This window comes from Apus apus, chromosome 11, assembly GCF_020740795.1.
Source record: "Apus apus isolate bApuApu2 chromosome 11, bApuApu2.pri.cur, whole genome shotgun sequence".
Lineage (NCBI taxonomy): Eukaryota > Metazoa > Chordata > Aves > Apodiformes > Apodidae > Apus > Apus apus.
Window position 1 is genome coordinate 13,172,178 of NC_067292.1, and position 23,869 is coordinate 13,196,046.

Genomic DNA, 23,869 nt, shown 5'->3' on the forward strand with positions numbered 1-23,869 from the left:
AGTGACCAGAAAAATCAGACATTAAAATAAATGAACTTCAAAATGTAGTTAGTTATATTATGTCATCCTTTGAATAGTTTCATTTAAGCTTTCTTCGAGTTACGGTATTTTAAAGATCTTTGAGGTGCCAAGATGGTAGGAAGTGGCAGTTCATTCAGAGTTTGGGAAGAGGAAACATTATTGAGGGAAATACTCTAATGAACAGAGGATTTGTTAAATCCTCTTAAGCATCTATTAAGTATCTCTTAAGCAGCTGTTAAGCATCTCTTCACAACATCTTTAAGCATAAGAGCCAGATAACGTGTTTGTTAAGAGACACTCTTAAATTTTAATGCAGTAGAGAGAGAACTGGAAAAGAAAATGGGCAAACTTCTTCTCTTTGATTTACAGACCTAGCAGTTGAGACTGGAGAGAAATAGTTCCTAAAGAACACCATTTCTTCAAACTATCTGTTGGTACAAAATAGAACCAGTATGAGAGAGGGAAAAATTGATGATGGATTGAGTGTCTTGTCTTACAAAATAGTTACAGAAGGTGGAGTGAGAGCTTCAAAACTCTAGGGAGTGCCAGTAAGCAGGCAGAAAAGGAACTGTATGCACATCTTACTTAGGAGAAGAGAATTGAGCTTAGAGAGGCAGATGAGACATTAATAGGCTAAGAGTTTACATTGCATGGAAACTTAAGAGAATGTTCTTGAGTTAGAATAGTGTTTTTAATATTAAAAATATCCCACTCTGTAGGCACTATGAAGCTGTACCATTTTACAACTCAAGTTTGTGAACAAGTTCAACTGGTTGCTGGGATAAACCTCTAGAGAAATTTTTCTGGGTCTGAAACTTCTACTCCAACCCCCTAAGAAAGAAGTGTATCTTCAGAGTATGTAGACTGGCAGTTGCAAAAATGACTTGAATCTCTTCTACCAAGTTTAAAAAAGGCAGGATCATTTCAGTCTGTGAGATCGTGATTGTCCAGGAAAGGCTAATTCCGTGTAAATAAAGCCTTCGGTTTTTATGCGGACAGAGCCAAAGCATTTGTATCAGAGGAATTCTGAGGTTATAAAACTATGACCTGGAATAGAAAGACTAAAAAAAAATAGTAATTGACATGTAGTAGGTTAGAAATAAATCTATCACATTGGAACTAATGAGAGCTAGTTAAGGATCTAGCAACCCTAAAATCTGTAGCACATAAAAGATGTTAGTTAAACCAGTCAAAGTGCAAAACAGTTGAAAATTCCTGTGCATCTGTAAGAATATTTGCTATAATTGTATTTTCTGTCTTTGTATTAAATCCACTTTAAAGTGATAATACTATTTCTAAACAAAAACAGTGAGAGCAAAATAATAGGAATGTACTTCAAATGAGAAGAGGTAGAAGTACAGTGAGCAGACGATCTGTTTCAATTGCAAGTTTTTAGTACTTTACAGTGCAAATTTACCTAAGTATTGAAGTAGATTACTAAGAAGAAATAAGATATCCAGTTTTTTTTAAAAAAGAAAACTGCTTCACATATTATAAACATTATCTGTCAAATCTTCCCACTCTCATGTCTTAGTAAGTTTTGAACATCATGTAGAACATTTAACACTGTTGAAGATTTCAAAGGCATTACACTGAAATGGATACGAGCAGAAGCAGGGACCAGACAGCAGAGGGAGATCCTGTTGACTCTCCTACTGGGAAGAAGTAGGAAGAACTGAGCCCTTACCCATAGCGTTTGACATTAACCAGCTACTGACTTAGCCTGCTTGGAACTCTAGTTGAGCTGCCCTCTCTTGTGCTGTTTTGTGCTTGGCTGTCTGGTGTCAAACAACCTGAATAACAACTGAGAGTAATCCAGGAATGGTTGGTAGGAGGGAGTAGGCATCTCTTTCAATGTTAAGCTGTGACTTTTTCGTGGAGTATTGGTTGTGTTCACAGAGGAACAATTTTTATCGTAGTAAGCAAATCTTTAATCGGTTTGGTACAGCAGAAGCCAAGATCTGGAAACTGAGATTACAAGCAAGGTGCAAATTTTGACAACCTAATCAACTGTTGAAAAACATAACTATAGAGATGGGAGATTCTTTGTTACAGGAAGTCTGTAACAAGACTGTCTTCCTAATCAGATGTGGCCCTATTGTATTGCATTCTTAGTACATGTGGTAAAATTACAGCCCTGGGTGCTAAGAGCTGTTCAGCAGAAATTGAAAGGAATTTGAAAGCAGTCATTGAGGTTTTTTTATACAGCTCCAGAATAAATTAAGAACCTATTTTTAATGACCACAGGGACTAGTAATCTCTGAGGAAGTAAAAAAAAAATGGTAGCCTGGAGAAAAAAAACATCATGAGATTGGTAGATTCCTTAATGAAGAGACTTGGACTGAGAAAATTCATCAATAAATGTGGTGATCAAATGTTTAACCTTTAGGTTTGGTTTGTGTTTACATTCCAGACTAACATAGTTAAAGGTACTTAAACATTTTGTGAGTGTTGAACATATGTTTACAGTGTAATTACATTTAACATCAGGAAGTTTACAAAATGCTTTCCATATTCCTGTGTTATGTGCCCTTTTATATTAATGTTTTCTAAATGTCATCTTGAATAGGATATTAAATTCCAGCTTCTTTCTCAGGTACCTGAGGTACTGCTTTGGAAGATATTTTTCTCAGCTGTAATAACTTCTTGCATTTAAATATATTGTTAGTATTACCATATGTCCTGTTACCATGACATTTTCCAGTAGGCCAACAGATTAAGGTATTAAACTGCATGATTAAGCAAGTTTTATATTGTAGCTATACTTGTCCATTTCGAGTTGTCAGCTCCTGCTTTGAGATTTGCCCTCTGTACAGAATTACCTTTGTTCAAAACATATGATGCAAGTCAGTGATTAACAAGGAATTGGCCAATGTAGTTTGTTACATTAAGCAATTTTGATATTGCACCTTGTGTTACCAGTGGCGGGGGGAAAGAAAAAGCAACTTTCTAAAACTTGTTCATCTGAACTCTCCATAGGGCCTGAGCACTCAGAGCCCTTTCAGCTGGGCTGCCTTTTGCAGGACCAGGCTAAGGAATGTTGCTGATCATAGTGTGCTGTGACCTTTGGCTGATACCTTCAGGTCTGCTGAAAATAACTATATTGCAGTAAAGCTCCACTGCATGAGCCAGGTCCCAGGGGCTGTCCCTGCAGGGAGCCTGCCTGGCGTGGGCTGGGGAATGGGGCACCAGTGGGAGTTTGCTCTTGAGTGCTGGGCAGGGGAGCCCTGGGGAAGGCTCAGACCCTGGGTCCCTGCCCTGATGAAGAGATCTGCTATCCTGCATTTCCTCTCTTTGTTTTAGGGCTGCATCGGGTACTTTGAAGAGCCCCTGCATTTTACCTGTGCTTGAGTGAACAGTCCTGAGCCCTTTGGCCATGAGCACTGATGCAGGAGAGCAGATTTTTGTAAAAAACAAACAAAAAAATGGGTTTCACTTAGTAACCAGCCCATGTAATAAATCATAAACTTGTTACATGCTCCCTCTCCTCTGTCAGACGCTGCAGCACTTGTTTTTACAGATATATTAAGGCCTGCATAAATGGTAAGTGCCGCCTGACATCTGCTGGCTGGGGCAGCCGCAGCGACATTCGGGGTTCCGGGGCACCTCGGGCCGTGACCCGCAGCAGAGTTTGCCCTTCAAAACAGAAAATAAAGACGGGAGAGAGCGACAGTAAGCAAGAAGCTCCTGCCCTGTAGAAGCTCCGTGAGCCGGTGCGGCCGGGCCGCCCCCGGTTCCCCGCAGGGGGGGCCGGAGGTGTCGCCCCCGCCGCGGGACCGGCGCGGGCCCTCGGTGTCCCCTCCCGACCCGGCGCGGCGGGACGCGGCGCGGCATGTCCCTTCCGGGCGGCCGTAGCGGGGCGGAGCCGTGCGCCGGGGCGGCGCGGCTGCTCCGTGCGCGGGCGGGCGGGCGGCCATGGCGGCGGGCAGCGCCATCCAGATCCCCAGCCGCCTCCCGCTGCTGCTCACCCATGAGGGCGTCCTCTTGCCCGGCTCGACCATGCGGACGAGCGTGGACTCGCCGCGCAACATGCAGCTGGTGCGCAGCCGGCTCCTGAAGGGCACCTCGCTGAGAAGCACCATCATCGGCGTCATCCCCAACACCAGCGACCCCACCTCCGACTGCGACGAGCTGCCCTCCCTGCACAGGTGCCACCTCCGAGCTGCCGCGGGCCCGCCACGCGCTGGGCCTGGCGCTGCCTGCCCGGCCGGGACGGCGCTGCGGGAAGCGAGCTCGCCGTCTTGTCACCCCGCGGCGACGCGGGGCTCCCGGGGCTGGGCCTGGCCGCGGCGGCCGGTCCTGCCCGCGCCGCCGGCAGCGGCTGCGAAGCGCTTCCCCCATCCCAGAAAGTTTTGTCGCTGGGCGGGGGCGCGGGGGGCGGTGCGTGGGATCTGGGACTGCCGGCCTGACGTCTGGAACAAAAGTTTAAAAAAGGAAAGCGAAGTTGAAGAGGAAAATATCAAAGAATGCAGGCTGGAAGCATTGAGGCTGTCGCAGCTGTTAATGATAACATTTTCCACCTAAGAAGTAGCATGGATAATGACCTAGTTCATGTAAAATGAAAGCGCTGTAATTCTGTAGGATACAGCACGAGTAGAACTGGTGTGCTGTGGCCTTTCCTCTCGAAAGTTTATTACATCTTAGTAAGGTAGTAGTATTAAATTTAGTAAGGTTTTGCAAGAAAGTGACTTATCTTTTAAATCTGCTTAAACGGGTTCCAGCTGATCCAGCTGATCTGAAACGTGTGCTCACAATGAGACTGACAACATCACTGAAGGCTTGTGGCTCACACTCAGTTTTCTAATGTGTGTAGTTTAAGCAGAAACATCAGCATTCCTGTTCACAGCATCATCCATTACCTTATTTATTAAAAAAAATAGATTCTGAATCAGTTGATGATAATATGTTATCCTAGTTGGTTTTTCATTTAGATCACAAACTTTCAGGTTTTAAGGTTTGTAATCGTGTTGCAAAGGAAACTGTATCATTTGGTTGCCTTTTGAGATAAGGAACTGTGACCTGTCAGGTTCTTGCAACCCGTAGCTTGATTGCTTCTTGATAAGGTCTGCACAAAAAGTTCTGCGGAGAGCGACAAATAATGTGAAGATGTGATCTGTTCTTAGGATTGGCACTGCTGCCTTGGCCGTTCAGGTGGTTGGCAGCAATTGGCCCAAGCCACATTACACGCTGCTGGTCACGGGCCTCTGCCGCTTCCAGATCCTGCAGCTGCTGAAAGAGAAGCCCTATCCTGTTGCTGAAGTTGAACAGTTGGATCGGCTTGAGCAGTTTACTAATCAGCCTAAGTCTGAGGAGGAACTTGGAGAGTTGTCAGAACAATTCTACAAGTATGCAGTGCAGGTAAATTATTTTAATCCTGTATGTCATATATTGATGAATTTATGTGTACATTTAAGGGGGTTTCTTTGTTTCCTATTGACCTTTCTATAGTTCTTACATTTTTCAGTGACCAATAGAATTTCACTACTTCTGCTACAAAATAAATATTTTTGTTACAGCCTAAGGTTTCTATGTCAGTTTCAGGGGCTCTGTACAGCTCATTGCAGGCTGAGTCTAACTGTGTACATTAGTGCTACAATAAGGTGGTATTAGTTCATATATAGCAATACTATAAATATACTTGAGTGAAAGGAATACTTTTTATTATTCGTTCCAGGAAAATATGTATATATGTGTGTATATTAAAATACATACAAAAGATTAGTTTTTTATGATTTAAAAAAAAAAAATATTAAAAGGAAGAAATACTAAAGCCTTGATTATAAACAGATACTTCCCATATAACGCACCTGAGTTGAAAGGTTGCATAGAAAGAGTCATCTTAGCGTTAAGACAACTGGGAAAGTTTTTAGTCAGGACATACGAGGGAAATAAGAAATGCAGGCATTGTAAAAAGTGCTGCAAAGTATTTTATCATTTAACTTCTTAAACAAGTAGAAAGCTCTAAGTCTTTATTGTCTTATGCTGAGTTAGTGCCTCTTCTATAAACTTTTTAAAAATGTATTTTAGTAGCTTTTTGGTGAAGTACCTAGATGCTTTTCATCCTGAAAGGTGAAATTCTTTTTACTTCAGGTACTCAAATAATTGAAAAAGAAGCATAGCAACCATTAGTATTGTTCATTGTGTGTTCCTTGCAGTTGGTAGAGATGCTGGATATGTCTGTTCCTGCAGTCGCGAAGCTGAGACGTCTTTTGGACAATCTGCCCAGAGAAGCTTTGCCAGATATACTGACTTCTATCATCCGTACATCCAACCAAGAGAAGCTTCAGGTATTATGTTCTTAAACTTTTTAGTTTGCTAATTATTTTCTGGTTTATCAATTTTAGATAATTTAGAAATCACGGTTGAGACTGTACAGTGAAAATGTTGTGCCAGAGGGTATTTGTGTTACAACTGAGCATGAATACTTGTAAGAGGTTTTTATGCTGTTGTTGAAAGTGGTTATATATGTCAGAACTCACCTAAATTGACCTAGTTAGTGTTGGAAACTGTTTATTAAACAATAAATACAACATGGACTTTTCCTTCCTATGGTAAAGACAATAAATCTTTCTTGAAATTGTGTTGAAATTTTGCTTCCTTATCACAGTTGACAGATCATTATGCAGCTTCAGAATCAGTTTTTTTAAAATATTTTTAAAAACAACTTGAAGTGTGGGGTTTCTTAAGTACTGAGGCACTGGTTAATGTGTCAAAATTATGCAAAAATGATGCTTAGGGCTTGATACTTATTAATCTGATTTCTGTATCTGCTTACTGTGTTTGGAAGTTGTGTTGTTGCTTTTCTTTTGTCACTGCTGTTGCTGCACGTTCAGTCTTGAATTGAAAGCATAAACTAGGTTCTTTAAAAGCACAGCAAATAGAAATTGGTGCAGCAATTTGAAAAGAAGGTTTATACTGTAGCTAAACAACCTCCTTGAGGAAGGCACATCAGTCATTATATTTATCATGTCTTTTTTTATTTTATTAGATCTGCTAAAGAAGAAAACAGCCACTGGAAGCTGTGAAAATAAAGAATACCCATTTCCACATATCAATCTAATTAAATATGAAAATAGAATAGTTTATAAAATTAAAAAAAACCCAACACTACAAAACCAGACAAAAAACCAAAATAAACAAACCCCAATGAACACAAACAAACCTAAGGCATAAGGTGATTTTATTCTGGGTTAATCAAGGAGGTTGTGCTGTGGTTTCCTTAGAGAGCTGTTTTTTGAGGCTCAGTAATAGAAAAGTAGAATGCTGATAGATGTTTGCCACAGTAAATCCAAATCAGATATTAAGATCCTTTAAAAATGGACAGGACAAAAGACTTTTTTCTGTTTTGGAGTGCTTTGCTCTTTTGTTATCCAGACCCTTGAGGCCAGATTTTGTGTACTGTGTTCTCATTGCTTTTCTTGCTACCTTTTTTCCTAAACAATCTATCCTGTAATTGGTCAAATGACAGTAACAGTACCCTCCCTGTTCCCCACCCCCAAATTGATGATCCATCAGCTTGACATTTTTTGCTACACACAACTCTTTGCTTTTAGATTTTAGATGCTGTTAGGCTGGAGGAACGGTTCAAGATGACCATACCATTGCTAGTTAGACAGATTGAAGGCCTGAAGCTGCTTCAGAAAACAAGAAAGCCCAAACAGGATGATGATAAAAGGGTAAGGACTTTTAAATGTGGGATGCTTAAATATCCTAAATAAGTGTAAAGATGCACTTTTAAACAGTCTAATGAATGTGCATTATTTTAATCTGTGCAAAGTTTTAATTTGTAGCTGTAATGTTTTGTGGCCAGTCTGGAGCTGCAGAGGACACCCAGGTGGCACCTTTTGCTTTTTAGATACCTAAAAAAGAAAATATTTTTTTAAACCTTGCTAAACTAGGGCAGCGTAGACTTTTGCTGCATTTAACTGTACTAATGCAGTTCAGTAAACAGGAAGTAACTGAGAGATTAAGAAAGGTAAGAGAGAAGACACCCATTGTGTAAAGATTAGGCTTATTCTGCTTAATATGATGACCTGCGATGTACAAAAAAATCACAACTCTTTTCAGTTTTATTCTTCTGTTGTCTGCTAGTTTAGAGTAGATGATAAATGTGCTTGGGAAATACAGGCAGTAAAATAAGAACTGCAACTTTTTAAAGTCGAATCAGTAACACTCTATTAAGTTATTAATTGGTTTACAATCTTCTGAATTTTCTATGAAGGAAGCTCTCCCAGCACCTTGCATGCTTTTGCCATAGTTTCTATTAAAAACCAAATTACACACCTTATTTAAAAAACAAAACCTGATACTATTCTCTGGCTCTGTTTTCCATTTCATAGGTTGTAGCTATTCGTCCTACTAGAAGAATGAATCACATTGCAAGCACTACAGAAGATGAGGAGGAGGAAGAAGATCATGATGATGTTGTCATGTTGGAAAAAAAGATTAGAACATCCAGTATGTCAGAACAAGCTCTTAAAATTTGTCTTAAAGAAATAAAGAGGTAGGAGACTTTCAAATGGTGAATTCTTATTTCATTTTTTAAAATTAATGTTGCATTAACCTTATTTGATGATATGTTTATGTTGGTTGTGTTTTGGAAATTATCTTTTAAAATGTAGTGGAGTGGGTTTTTTTGCTTCTAAATTTCAGCATTTAATCTTTTTGGAGCATCAGAGGTGATGACAAATAAATACAAAGTTTTCCAGGTATGTTTATGTGTTATAGCATTAAACTGTATGCTTGTTGCAGATGGGAGTGGAAGAGTGACTGACAAAGATCTTAGGAAAAAGTTATTTTAATATAGATTTATAAAAACGTGGCTTAACAAGAGTTCAATGGCAAGATTCACTCTATTACTATGTGAAAGGGACATGTAGGGGTTGGAATCAGATTGAAGTGATTTACATGGGTATCAGAAGAATTTATTTGTTGAGGCATGCGGGAGATTGAGTCAGGGTTGGATTGGAGTGATTTGCACAGGGATCAGGGAGAAGAATGAGGAAGGCCTTCCTGTTGAGTCACAAGGTTCAGGATGGAACACCTTGCTTTCTAAACTCCTTCTCAGAGACAAATCTAGGTGCACCTGAATCCACTCATAGTTGCAGAGTTGGTCAACTTACTGCTCCAGGAGAGAAGGTCAGAAAGTGCCAGATGGTCTCAGCCTACTGCACTTGCTATTGAAAGAAGAACAATGTTGAACACAGCACCCTTGTAACTACAGCAGTAACAATGTTGGCTGGTGTGCACATTGCAGTGCAGCCCAGGGAGTGGGGAGTCTGCACCACCACAAAGCTCTAAGCAACTGCAGTTGTTAATAAGTAATGAAGGAACTGACCCAGTTGTTGAGTCTTTTTGAGCCTTTCTTCACCTCTGTTTTCTTTGGTGAGAGGATAACTGTGCTATCCATGGTGATACGATGGTTAACAACCTCTTTTTCAGTGAGGCTTCATGTATAGTGGTGCATGCATTGTGTGTGCAGTGTATGTATAGGGAACTGACTGCTTTTTTCATTTCTGTTTGTATCCTGTATTAGATAATCTCCTAATTGATGGAGCAGTGACTTGCTTTTTTAGTATTATTGTTATCACAATGATAGGGGGTATGCTGATGACATCAAGTTTTCTATACATCTATCCTGTGGTGCAGCAGAGTCTTACTTCACAGTTAATTCCTGGTTAGCCTTATTAATTCTGTGCATGTATTTCCAGATTAAAAAAGATGCCTCAGTCAATGCCAGAATATGCTTTGACAAGAAATTACTTGGAACTGATGGTAGAACTGCCATGGAACAAGAGTACAAAAGGTAAATCCTTCTGTTATTGTTGGTTGTTATTGATTGTCTCTTGCACAGATATGTCAGGACGAGTAACCGTAATGTGAACACTGTGTACGTAGTTCTGTCTTGCAAATGTTTATCTCATTGATTGTGAAAGTGTAATTAATATGTTACTGGAGTCTTACAGTCTGCCTGCTTTGAAGTAAGATCTGTATACTGAATAGCCTGTGTAGCTCAGTTGTACATCTAAGAATGTGAATTTAAAAAGTATTGGGAATATCTGCACAGAAAAATGAAGGTGTTACTGTTTACAGACTGTGCTAGTGTTTATCTAAAATAATGAAGAGAATCTAATTACTTGTCTTATGTCAGACAAAAAAGCTTTTGTACATTTTTGTAACATTAATCTCCCTGAGGAAGGTTCTGCTAGATCTTAAGTTAATCAAGTTTGGTAAGGAACAAAGCAATGAAAAAGCACAATTGTAGTTACTTTTAATAATAACAACTTCGGGTACAATAGAAAAACTGAGTATTCTTTCAGCTTTGTACCATGGTTTTCTGAAATTATGAGAATGATACTATTAATATGGAACAGTATGTGAAAGTGGAGAATAATGAAAGAGTTGAAAACCAAACATGACTCTTCCTACTGACCAACACAAGTGGATTAAGTGGGCAAAATTATTTTCCAGAAGGTGGACTGCTGGAGAAAAGGATTTTGAGCAGCTACTGAAGAACAAGGCATTTAAAACAATTATGATTTTTAAAAGAAATTTAACATACCACACCAGCAGAAATTTCTGTCTCGTGCCTTCTTAGTAAGCATGGTGATGAATTTTGACTGTTTTGAACTAGAGCCATGGCTGTTTAGAAAACATCTTCTAAGTATTTTCCTTAATCTGTAAAAAATCTGCATACAGATCTTTACAGATCTCTAATATATTATTCAAAGAATCCCAGAATGACTTAAGTATTGTTGACACTTGTGTCCTAGCAAAATGATTTTTTGGTGAAAGTTGCTCTTTAATCCTGGAAAATTGTTCATGTCACATGAAGTTTCAAGTTCTTACTTGAAGCGAAGTGGCAAGTTTGTATCACGTTCATGAGTGATGCTTTGGACTCCATAGCTATGGGCAATAAAAAAATAGAAAATCCTATAGAAAATTATGATAATTAGTGAATTTTTTTGTTCAGTGGTTAAATACAAAAATTTACAAGGTTGATGATGAGAACTGAATCATGATTTCTAAATGTGAAATATGTACACTTACCTGTATGATGGGTCTGTATTTGGAATGCATAGAATTTGAAGGGTGGATGTGTGCAGAGTTGATAGACTTCACTGCTTCCTGCCTACTCTCTTTTTGTTGTAGAGAAAAGGAGGAGACAGCTGCTTTGTGCCAGAAATTCCTGGTCTGTGTAAAGCGTTAGTTAATGTCCACCAGTGTGATCTGACCATTTATCTCAAATTATGGCAAATTCAAAATTTTTCCAGTCTGAGTATCACATGGGACTTCTTACAGTGCCAAATGACTTCAAGTGTTGCATAGCAAGTAAAGCTATAAGATCTTGCTCTATTTACAAGGTAGTTATAGACTCTTGTTAAAAGTGGATGATGAAGACATAGGGATGAATTTGTCTTTTGAGAATAACTTGCAGGATGAGACATTTCTGTGAGAAAGCAAATATTGGGGAATTTGCTTATCATTGAGTCACTGTTCTAGAATAAGACACTACATTCATTTGAACTAGATTTCAATCTGTGACACAGTGAAAAGGTGTGGGGTTTTTTATTTTATTATCAGTACGTTATGTCTAATTTCTTTTTTATAGAAGAACTAATAATACCTTTGGTTTTGAAAAACATTGAAGTAGGTGCTTGTGCCAGGGGATTGCATTGCTGTGTATGTTTGAGAATGCATTTGTTTCTATTGTGTTGTAGAATTAATTGTTTCCATTTTAAAAGGTAAATATGCTGATATCTGTTCTGTTGTCAATGATTGATAGATCGCTTGGAAATTCGTGCAGCTCGAATTCTTTTGGATAATGATCATTATGCTATGGAGAAGTTGAAGAAGAGAGTTCTGGAGTACTTAGCTGTCCGACAGCTTAAAAACAACCTCAAGGGACCCATTCTTTGTTTTGTGGGACCACCAGGAGTTGGCAAAACTAGTGTTGGAAGATCGATTGCAAAGACTTTGGGTCGAGAATTCCACAGAATTGCTTTAGGAGGAGTCTGTGATCAGTCTGATATTCGAGGTCACAGGTAACTACTTCTTCCTTTCCTAACTGCAGATTTTTCTGTTGTTTGTCACAGAATATTTTGGTGTTTTTCATTTTTTAGCTAATACAGAGAAATTGCTTATTTCAAACAACAGTAGTTCCTAATTGATTTTTTTTATGGTGTTCAATTCAGGAGGGAATTTTAGTAACAAGAGTGGATGCGTACTTGTGAGATACAGGCTTTACTCTTCCCTTCTGCTGATGCCATTTATTGTCATAGGGAAAAACGGAATTTCATCTTCAGTCATTTTGGCACTTGGAAGTAGAATTCAATAGAAAGTCTAAGACAAACTCTTAAATGTTGGATCTGATTTTTCTACTTTTTAAGATGTGTGTGATTGTTTTGTAAACTGTTGCAATAGCTGTTCTCTTCCATTTCCTTAGTAATGGAAAAAGAAGTAAAACACTGTCCTCCTTCACTAAGTATTTTACTACTGTAATTCATAAACTGTATTGTTAATCACTGTTTAAGAATTCTGATGTTTCAGATTATTTATGGTATGGATCCTAGAAATAATTTGAAATGTGATTTAACGATACCTTGCTATTCGAACCGAAGCCACTAGAGGCTGTTGAATACTAAGCATGATAGACAAGAAACTGCCAGGGCAAAGCAGAACTGAAGCCTCTGTAATAGGGAAACTGTCTGTGAAACTGACATTATGGAGAAAAGTAAAACTGTCATCATTTTTTACACAATTCCTTACTGTTTTCCTTCTGTTTTGTTTGGCTTTCTCTCTTGTGCTTAGACCCAATAAAAAATAATGACAGCTAGAGTTGTATGATAATGAAGCTTTTAAAAACTTTTATATTCAGGTGTTTGTGGCTGTCACTGTAGTATTCTTAAGGGCGTTATTAAATTATTAATGCATGTTAGAAGCTAAACATCATAAATTTCCTATTAAAAATACTTCAATTTAGCTGATGGGAAGTATTTGATACGAGTTTATTTTTCATGAGCAAAGGAAAACTATCTATAATTAGCAAGAATATCATGTGGTTAGTCTTCAACAAACAAGTGCATAGTTTAAAAACTCAGTTTAGAGCAGTTAGTAAGAGGAGTCCGTTGTAACCAAATGCTGCTTTTTTGTGTGTAAAATCAAAACCAACTGATGTGTACTGTTTTTTTAAACGCTTCTAATTTTATTTCTGCTTTTCTGCTTCTCAGAATAAGATTTAATCAAATTAAGACTACGCCTCTTCTGTAGACCTCTCTCTTTCCGTAATATCCTTTTGCATCAATAAATCCTTCAAGCTGTTCCCAGTCAAGTGAATCTGTTTTTTTGCATCTAGTGGCTGTTATAGAAAGGAATTGCAGATGTAATCTGTAAGTGGAGGAGGCTGCGGTTCTCTGAGTTTTACTGTTCTGATGTCACGTTAGGAGCCATTCTTTTTCTCCTAAAAGCTCCTCGTTAGACCTTAAGGCTTAAGTTAAGAATTCCATGAACATTGCAGAAGAATGATGCTATATGTACCTACTAATGTGCTAAACATTTTTTTAAATGTACTAAATGTACCTGAACATGAAAAAAGAAAATGTAATTCAGTTTCACTTGCAAGCAAATATTGCCTGAAATAGCATTCATTTTGGCTGCTTATTACTGTTGTAAGAGAAAGATGCAGACTGATGGATTCAGCAGGCAAAACAAAATAGGTGGCAGCAGGGTGGGGAGAGATGAATTCAGTAAGTGTGCTCTTCCATGTGATGTGTAACTAGGACAATCAGAAACGCCTAGTTTTGCCGTTTCAGTGTCGATCACGTGCCTGCAGCTGGGGTTTGTGAATTCTTTTTTGATTGGGTGAAGAGTAGCAACTACTGTTCTGCATTCCCTAAATGAAATCATCATCTTGGTACAAAAAGAGAACTGCTTTATCAGACATCCTCCAGCTGTTTGCGTTTCCCACTCACCTATACCATGTGTTGAAATTTGCTGGTGTACATTTCTTCTTAACTTGTATTTAAAAAAATAACAAATTTAAAACCCAACAAATCTGAAGGATGACTTAGAACTTTTTTCCCAGAGCCTCACTGCATTCTTCAGTACTGATATTTTGCTTAATAACAGGAACTATATGATCATCTGTGTTGTGTGTGTGTGGATTTCTATTTTAAAGAGAAAGGATGTCATTGTACCATTTATTTATAGTGGTGCTGGTGAGATCCCTATGAAGCTCTTTTCTCTCTCTCTCACCTCAGTGTGAAGCACTCTTTCTTTTATGACCATTGCTTTTCAGTTTCTAGAAGTTCGGGTAGTTTACTCCTGGCTTAGGCCTGTGCTGAAGACTTGTTTAGGTGCTTCTGTGTGAGAAGGTCTGATTCCTCTCCAGTACAGCTGTGCTAGCAGAAGGTCACAGCACATGCCTGGTTGCACTAGGGAAAAAAACAGACCTCAGAGGGTTTCATCTTTAAGAGGAATAGCTTTGTTGTACAAGTATAAAGCATACATACTTCTGTAAAGCACTTGAGTAGGTGCCACCTCTGTCCTTACAACAAAGTAAGCTGTGACCTTGTGCAAGTAAGTTCAGGACTAGTGTCTTCCATGGTGTTGACTTTGTTACTTTTTCCTTCATCTGCAGTTTGAAAAACACTGTAGTTAAAAAACAATTTTAAAATTTTGTAGTTAGTATGAATGAAGTGAGCCATGTTTTCATCAATAATATTAGCACTGCTGTAAGGCTTCAGATTCATACACATTCCCTGTTTACACTGGGCCAGCCGACCAGTTCTGATTTCCCAGCTCTCTTTCTTGCATTTTCTAGGTATCCTAGCTCCTAATGATAGGCTGTACAACTCTGGTGTTTTTTAAAGGAACCTTTTCACAGATTTAAAGATAAATAAAAAGAAAACTAAAGTACAGACCTTCTGTGGCATGAGCTCTTAAGAGCTGGGTTTTTTTTTTTGTTGTTACTACACAAGTGAGGTAATCAGGAAACTTTATGCGTACTTCCCATTTTCAACAGAAAGCAGCTGACTCTCTAGGTTTAATGCATGGAGAGAAACAGTGCATTACAAAATGAGCAAAGCCACATTAAATAATTTAAAATGCTAACATAGAATATTGTTTTTCTTCCTTTCAACCGTAGCTAAAATAATAAAAATTAAGAATAGCATCACAGTCAGTGGCTACTGTTCACCAACAGCAGGATTCAGTTCCACAAGTTACAAGGCTAAGGTTAATGTCCAGAGAGATAAATGGCTTGTAATGTTAATATATTTGGTTTGGTTTATATGTAAATATCTGCAGGGTACATCTTACCAAGCACTCTTGGATTGAATGTGTTCCATAATAACAATTTAGAAATGAAAACAGTTTACCTATGTGTATATTTTCAAGGTAGAATACTATGTTGTATTTCTTAGCCATACTACATGTGATATTTGCATTAGCATTCTGTACTTGCCTTGGAGATCTTGAGTAGATTAATAGTATAATAAAATCAGTATTAGTTCATCTAATAAATGAAGGTGTATCACAGATTTGGTCTTTTACACATACGGAGAGCAAATTGATACCTAGGTATTTGTTACCCTGAAATTTATACTGTATCTATTTAGTGATACGTCATCAAATCATGTAAATAAACTTAAGCATGCTTTTATGTGACATTTAGTGCATCAATTAAACTTTCCACTGGAGTTAGTTGTTTAGGTTTCCCATGTCTAGAGATGATTGAAAATACAAATGAAAAGACAACGGTATGAGGAAGAGTGAGATTAGTCAATTGTCAGGTGGTGAAAAGAAAAGCAAAATGCTTCTAGCCACTGGGCACTTTTCTCATCTGTTAACCCTAATTCTGTGGAGACTGAGTATTTTGCAGAACTGCTCCATATTTCAAACAATAGTTCTTTAAATTTTGAGCTTTTAATTTCTTGAAGTACTCTTGGGTTTTATAGGGAACCATTTAATCCTTTTTGTAACATTGGGTCAATTTCAGTTGGGCTGTGGTTTCTGTTTAAGTTTTTTGTATGGTAGCTCGTGACCCATTACTTATTTTGGACAGGGTGCATAAAAAAATTAAATAAAATATTTTCTATCACAGTTAAAATGTTTTTCTTATTGCTTGCTTTAGAAGCCATCCAATTTTTATACTCTTAAAATTGTATTTTTACAAGGTATTGATCTTACCTGTAAGTTGTTTTGAGTACATTTGGGTTTTTCTGCTTTATATTCACCACCGATCTTGATACATTGTGCTTCAGTCTGCCCTAGTATATGGTTTAAGATGTTAAGAAACTTGACTGTGTACAATTTTTCAAATATTTCAATATATTAATAACAGCTTTTTTGTATTTCAGTAAAGAAAAAATCTCTCTTGTTTTGGGGGAAAACTCCAAAAATGTTTTAAAAAGTGGTATGTGTGTGTGTTTGGGTATAAACAAACAGATTTATTGTTCATAAAAATATTTATTATTGTCTCTAAAGCATATAAAACTATTTATTAGTGCAGTAAGCATTTTAATTTTTAATTTTTAAAAAATGCACCAAAATCACAACAAAATCACCACCATCAGCCAACCAAAACCACAGAAAACCCCCACTGAAAAAACCCACTGAAACATAAAAAAACCGAGAAACAAAACCGGAATTGCTTCATGAATTAATTTGGTTGCACCAGTAAATTATTCCCTTCTGTGAACCTAAGTTCTGCTTCAGTCTTGTAATTTTCTGATTGCGTTTTGTAGAATCCTTTAATTCTTTTGGCAAGGTTGACTTGGCAGATGGAGAATGCAATGGCATGCTAATATAGTATAGTAGCTCCCCCATTCAGACTCTTAACCTGTAATAAACCTTACATAGTGCAGTCATCAGTGGAGAGAAATCCACTCGCTCGCTGCAGAACAAGACTCTACACAAAAGCATTGAGGGGATGAGCTGTTGCATGTTGGCTGTTGCAGTCTTTAGCAGCTGCCTCATGAAGGTCGTAATAGGCAACCTGAAATTCTGGTGCATTTCTGCCTAGTTAGAAAATCTTAATAATTTTTCTTTTTGCTCAGATCTAGAACTGAATGCAGTAACTGCAGTTTGTTCCCTCAGTGGTTAAATACTACATGGAACCAACACCATTACTGTTTAGAGTTGGGGTTTTTTTGTATATTTAAAGTCTTCTCTAGTATCTCTTGAAATTACTCCCACGGTATTTTTAGTTTCATCTTTCTAAATGTCATCCTGTTTATTTTGGACTATATTGACACAGATCATGTGGCAAAGCAGGCCTGTTCTGCATATCTGCTTTGTGAGGGTCATGAGATAGGTACTGTAATTCAGCACTTCATGTAGCTCTTGCTTCTTGAGTGACCAGCATTTCGTACCCTTAATTATAGCATTTTGTTCAGTTAAGGCACAGCAGAAATATGCTTGTAAAATGTAGTTGCACTGTCCATTGTGAAAAAAAGTTATTACCACTTCTGCTGAATAAATCCAGATCCATACTTTTTTTGTTCTGTTGCACTGTTAAGTTTATTTCATGTTGAAATTACATAGCAAATACAATTATTTATTGTGAGCATTAATTAAAGCATGCTGTGTACACAGGGAACATCAACAGTTCAGCATATCTCCTACTCTAGGGGATCCTGCTCTGGCAGGGGGGTTGGACTAGATGAGCTTTCGAGGTCCCTTCCCACCCCTAACATTCTGTGATATTTGGAATTTTGCCCTAATTTGTAACACTCTGTGTGAATTCTGTTGTGATGATAAAAACCCAGTACCATCCTTATTAAAATGTTAGTATTAACGGTGTTCCCAATTCTCCTGCTTGTTCATACAATACAAGGATGCTTGTACTCTATCATATAAAATGCCTGCAATCTGTGAGGTTTGGATATACTTTAATGCATACATTTATCTTTCCTGACCAAATAGTGAGCCATGGAAATTGAATTTTCATCTAGTGATGTGATTGCTTATATTAGTTCAGATGCATATTCCACATTTTTATCAGCTGATTCCAGAAAGTTTTGCAAAAAAAGGCAAGATTTGTTACAATGCTGCTTATTCTTATATTTTCCCTTGAGCTTATTTTTTATTTTTCTACTCCTGTTACATGCTTCTGACCCCTTTCCCCATATACATTTATTTCTCACAGACGCACCTATGTTGGCAGCATGCCTGGCAGAATAATCAATGGATTGAAGACTGTTGGGGTTAACAATCCAGTATTCCTGTTAGATGAGGTTGATAAACTGGGGAAGAGCTTGCAGGGGGATCCTGCAGCAGCCTTGCTTGAGGTAAGAGATGTTAAATTACACTCATGATTTCGTTTGTAATTAAAAAGAATTAAAATACTTGAGTAAGAATGGCAGATTCACTGGACAAAAGAAAGCATGCCAGTCTCAAGTTTTTTATTCAAATGCAGTTCCTGTATTTTGATGTCGTTGGATTTCTGTAAATTACTTGTGCACAATGCAAATACTGTTACATAGTATAAGGAAGGTATCTTTAATCTTACAGGTCCGTGCTTTAACACAAGGATGAATTTTGTGCTTCTGGTTTGTATAGTTAAAGACTCTTCAAGTCTTAAATGTTACTTATTTGGGGGATGATTTATTTATTTATTTATTTATAATTTTTTGTAATGGCAAAATGCTGTTAGCCATGAGGAAGAGCTGTAGAGCAGCCAGACTGTAGCTGGACATTTTCAAGTTTTTATTTTCTTTCTTGGAACAATTGTAATATATTTTTGAAGCTTTTGATTGTAAAAGCTTATATTGAAGCATTTTATCTAGCATATGGTATGGACTAGTTGCATGTTCTTTTAGCAGCATTTCTTTAGTTATAGTTGCAATTAACTTTCTGAACTTTATTTTTTTGTTGAAGTCACAAATTCCCTCTCAACTGGTTATGATGTGGTGAGTGTTTGCTTTCCATGAGAGTCAGCTATTAAATGTGTTTTTTTCTGAAAGTCTGGGACTCAGATCAAGATGTAAATTAATATAATTCTTAAGTATGTGCTGTAGTTATTTTATCACCAAGGGTTTTGAGTTGTTGAAGTTGACTTGCTTGAAAACACAAGTAGAATCTAGGAGATACAAATAGGGACTTCGGTGAATTAGATACTTTTGGAATATTTTGTGAATCCATCAACTGTTGAGATATTGTTAATAAGGTTAGTTGTTGCAATTTCAGGAGGCTAAAACACGAGTGATTATGAAGAAGATGAATTGAGACCTATGCCTTGCAGGCTTCATGTATCAGAGGATTCTGTAGCAGAGATCAGCAGTGGGTTGCCAGAACCTTCTTTCTGTCTTATTTTGCCCTGGAGTATGACATACAATAATATCCCAGTACAGTTCCTTCTTCCCCTGGCTTGCATATTCAGTGGTTTTATTCTAGCAGTTTGCTGGAGAAAGGAAGGAGTGTCCCATCAGGCATGGGGAAGAGACAAGGACTGTTGCCTCTCCCCACCGTCTTAGTGCAGGAGGCTGTGTATATCTTGCTGTGCTAGCACTGGTGATAAGGAAAGGAGGGAGTGAGGGAGGTAATGGCACAGCAAGACTGGGCTAGGCTGAAACATTTGAGGCAGTCCAGAGCAGATGTAGCACTAGTGCACCCAGTGGTTTGGGTGTTGTGGATGTTTAGAATTTCCTTATACTGCTGTATTTTTACAGTGCCTACCTCTCTTTTGTGTTCTCTCTGATCATAGGGGCTACCAACCTATCACTTTCAGCTGAGCTGCTTCTGTGATTTTTCTTTACTTGTTTTAGTCAAAAGGAGTTGAGTTAGTCAAAGATATTTATCCACATTTTTTGAGCTAGCCTGGCTCACTTTCACTGAAATGATTTAGGGCATAGTCCGAGGAGCATCTCAGTTGTCAGACTTAATGTGTGGTAACTTATCTAACTTCTGTAGCTGGGCAGTTGTAGGAGAAAATGGTTCTGGTAATATTTGACTACAGAATCATTCTAATGACTCTTTTTTGACTGACTGTGCTTAATACAGTGATTTGAATATGAAAAATGCTACTTTAATTAAGGTGTCATGAGCTCATCTATGTGCTGTATGATTTTCTGCAAATGAAATGTCAATTGACATTCTACAAATGTCATTATTTTCTTCCTGCTAGATAGTGTGAAATTACTATTTTGACAAGGCCAACTAGTTCTTTGACAATCAGTGTATGAACAGGCTATGTTTGAGGGCTCTGTTTTGATCTTCACATGTTAACATGAACTAGTAATAATTTAAATTTTAGAAAATACCATGGCTTCACTTTTTTTAGCTTTTAAAAATTGCAGTTATAGGCCCTTACCTGTGGATTTCTCCAGTGTGTATAGTACACATTCCTCGGGTGCATGAGAAGCCTGCAAGTGAAAGAAAAAGAACCCGGGGAGTGTGACAAATACTCAGATGCATTTTCTTTGTACTTTTCCATTGCGGGATTTTATTTAGTCTTTGCTCTTAATGTTAGTAATAAGGTCTGTTTCTGAGTTGGCTGATATTTCTTCTGTCATTTTTCCTTTAGGTATTGAAATAAGATGGCCTAAATCTGGTCAATGAATTGATAAAAAATACCTGAAAATCAATATTGTTACTTAGCTGACTGTTCTCTAGTCAGTCGAAATCAGTAATGAATCAATGATTTGGCATTTCTTGGAAAGAGTAAATTTTTTGGAAGTGTTCTAATAATAAATTCAGATCTTTACATTAATATTGTTAATTATATTCGACCTTTGCTGTTTATTAGAATTTATTTTTCCTCCCCCATCTTGCAGCAGAGCATTAGCATTTTTAATTTTCTTCTATCATACCAAGTGTGTGAGGGCAAATGAAATAAGTTATTTTTTAAATTATTTGTGTTTGAATTTTTGATTCTTTGTGGCGGCTTTGGGACGTTTCTGTTCTCCTTATTTTAAAACCACATTCTCAGTGATATTCAACTCACCTCCTGCCATGGATTATTCTAGTTGAGGCTCATCAGGTTAGCTTCCAGCTGTCTGCTTGGCCTCCAGTCCTTATGTAAGTCACTGCTAATTGACCATTAGTTGCATCTGGAAAAATAATTGCTCTATTAATCATGTCTGGGCTGCTCCCATGTGAGAGCTGTATATCCCTCTACTGCTGTCTAAACATCTTGAAGCAGGTGCTTTACCTCTTCTAATGGAGAACTTATGCTTGGAGATAACAGCTCAATTTTCGTCTGCTTTTTGTGGTTTACATTGTTGCAAAGTCCATCTGGAATGAGCAAATGTGGCTATTATGTAGAACAAACAGTAGTAAGCCGTCATCTAGCTGGTACCTTTGTTTTTCAGACTGCTGCTTCTTGTTTGGTAAGTGCCATCATTAAGTATAAAAGGCACATCTTTTATTTCTTAATGTGTAGATGTGTTAAACTTTCATTGATTGTCTACAACGAGAGATATTCAAGAAGAAAACTGGCATACCCTGTAAGCTTGGATGCAAAGCTTGATGTTTTGTAATTGCCAGATAAGTGTTTAGTTCTTCTAGTGCTTCTGCAGAGTTGTTGCTTAAGCAAATCAGAATGTCTTCCTATTTCCAGTTACTGTTCATCAACAAGGGAATGTTTTAGTCTAAATTTAGATGACCTCTGTTTAAAACAGAAGAAAACAAAAGGGGATCCAAGTGCCTGATAAATGAGTATTTGTATGCAGAGAAATTAGACCAGGAACATAGCCAGGCAATTAAATGTTCATGGAACTTATTCTAGATTTTGTGCTAATAAAAAGATAGTACAGAGAAGCCTCTGTATGCATGTGAGCTGTCAGCCATAAATTAACCAAGATGTTTTGTTCACTGAATGTTCTTTTTGTACTTGGTATTTTTGTATTAGTTTAATAGCTTTGAAAACTTTTGAACTTGGAACTTTTAGCACCGATCTGTAGCTGAAGAACAGTTCTATTTGCTTTGGAAAATCTGCTTTAAATGCATAGGCATGATATTGTTTTACATCTTATTCTAATAAATAGTTACCAAGACAAAAGATTACTAGTCCAAGGAAACTCTAGCCCTTGTAGACAATCTCAGATAATTCACATTTTTAGATGAAATGCAGATGGTTTTTATTGCAGTTTCCTTTACCTATTGGATAGTATTGTTTACGCATGAGTACAGCATCAATGTTCTTTGTATCTTTATAAATCATACTATGATCACCAGCTTAGCACTTAGGATTCATAAGGATTTCCAGTTGCAGACTAGAAGGAAAAAGCAATGGCCATGCATGTAGATAAATGATATTAAAAAGCCAACTTGATGTATCAGAATAGATTGGTTTTCAGCATCTTTGGAAGTAGTTGCAAATGCTTCAGCTAATAGACTGGCATTTTCTGGAAATACAGTGTTATCAGTGTAAAAAAAAAAAAAAGGTAGGTTGAATTAGGATTTGCTGTTTAAATTAGTTTTGAAAAATTTGCAAGAGTAGACTTTGAATAGGAGACTAGTATTTGATGTAGACCTACTTTCCTTCAAGACAGTTTGTAGATGCTGTGCTTGAATGCACTGCCTGTTATTGTGTCCGCCTACAATCCAGGGCTAGATTGTAGGACTAGATGCAGTCAGAGACATCTATAACTGATGCAATTATGCATCAGTGTACTTGGCTAGTCAGGATACTTGAATGCCTTTTCTTTCCTCAGTAAAGGGAGTAAATGATAGCAGCTGCCTGCTGAAGAAGGTAAGAAAAGAAGCTTTTGAGTAGCTTATAGCCAACAACCAATAGCATTCACTAAGTTCTAACATTAGTTTTACACTTCAGGCACATACTTAAGTATGTTTTAAGATTTCACTGTAAAGGGGAACATGTAGCTTGTATTTTATTACATTTGCAATACATAGCCAAATTTTAGTTTTAAATCTGTGTAGTACTTCAAAATGAAATCAGAAGTTGTTCTGTTTTTAAAAAGTTGTTCTGTGTTTCTGGCATTCTGAAAAAAACAAAGAAAAAGAAGTATTTTACTAGTTTGCTGTGATCATAAAACATCTACAGATTTTCAGCTTTCCAAAGAGTGAACAGAAGTTGATAGTAATGAAAATTCAGAACTGCTTCTTTCATAACCCACTAGAAAGTGCTCAAATTCAGTTTTTTAGAATTATCAACACTGTTCCTGGCTATAATTCAAGTTGCTAAGACAAAGGATGCATTCATTTGGGTCTAGGCAGATAAATTATTTTGACAGCAGTGAGCTGTTTCTCAGGAGATGCATAGGTCTTGTTATTTGTAACATGAGAATTATTCATGTTGATGTGACACTGATAATTCATCATTTGGGAAGGAAAAGTGTAGCAGTACTCTAAGGTGGGGTGGAATGAAGGTGGCTCATAGGTGGTGATTGTAATATACCATGAACTTCCAATTTTCAGCACTATTAAAAAAAACGATGAGGTAGCACCTTAGTGTGCTTGTGATCCACATATATTGAATAACGGCTTGTTCAAGTAATAGCTTAAATATAAGCAAGTGTTGTATTAGTAGTACTAGAAGTAATAGGAAGAGAACACTGTTACTTAGTTTGTAGTTCTACTTGTGCAGAACATTTTTGAGGTTGGTCAGACTGCGTGTTGTTTTCTTCTGTGCTTCTGTCTAGTCTTGTTTCTATTTTTTAATAATAAAATTTTGGGGAAAAGGGAAGATGCAAAGATCATCTTAGGACAGCCAGAGCTCACTTACAGTCAAGACTTGCGTGGGATGTCATGGGTGATAAGAAGTGATTCTAGTACTACATTAGTAGTAAAAGGCTGGACAGAGCTGACTGAGTGGGGCAGGTTGTCTAGTAACAGCAGATAAGGCTGAGGTAACCCTTGTTCTTCCCCTTGCTCTTTGCTGCTTCTC

General features: G+C 37.6%; 2 protein-coding genes across 2 annotated transcripts in view; one reads left to right on the top strand and one right to left on the bottom strand.

The window, feature by feature from the left end:
* The window catches only part of ZNF423 (zinc finger protein 423), a 920,137-nt gene that overhangs the window by 135,486 nt on the left and 760,782 nt on the right, over nucleotides 1–23,869 (bottom strand). The window lies entirely within an intron of this gene.
* Nucleotides 3,865–23,869, top strand: part of LONP2 (lon peptidase 2, peroxisomal) — a 40,073-nt gene continuing 20,068 nt past the window's right edge. Inside the window, exons 1-8 of the mRNA XM_051629057.1 lie at nucleotides 3,865–4,169; nucleotides 5,145–5,379; nucleotides 6,177–6,308; nucleotides 7,575–7,697; nucleotides 8,361–8,524; nucleotides 9,732–9,826; nucleotides 11,807–12,065; nucleotides 18,170–18,311. Of these exons, the coding sequence (XP_051485017.1) occupies nucleotides 3,937–4,169; nucleotides 5,145–5,379; nucleotides 6,177–6,308; nucleotides 7,575–7,697; nucleotides 8,361–8,524; nucleotides 9,732–9,826; nucleotides 11,807–12,065; nucleotides 18,170–18,311 (1,383 nt within the window). The 5' untranslated portion in view covers nucleotides 3,865–3,936. The remainder of the gene's footprint in view (nucleotides 4,170–5,144; nucleotides 5,380–6,176; nucleotides 6,309–7,574; nucleotides 7,698–8,360; nucleotides 8,525–9,731; nucleotides 9,827–11,806; nucleotides 12,066–18,169; nucleotides 18,312–23,869) is intronic.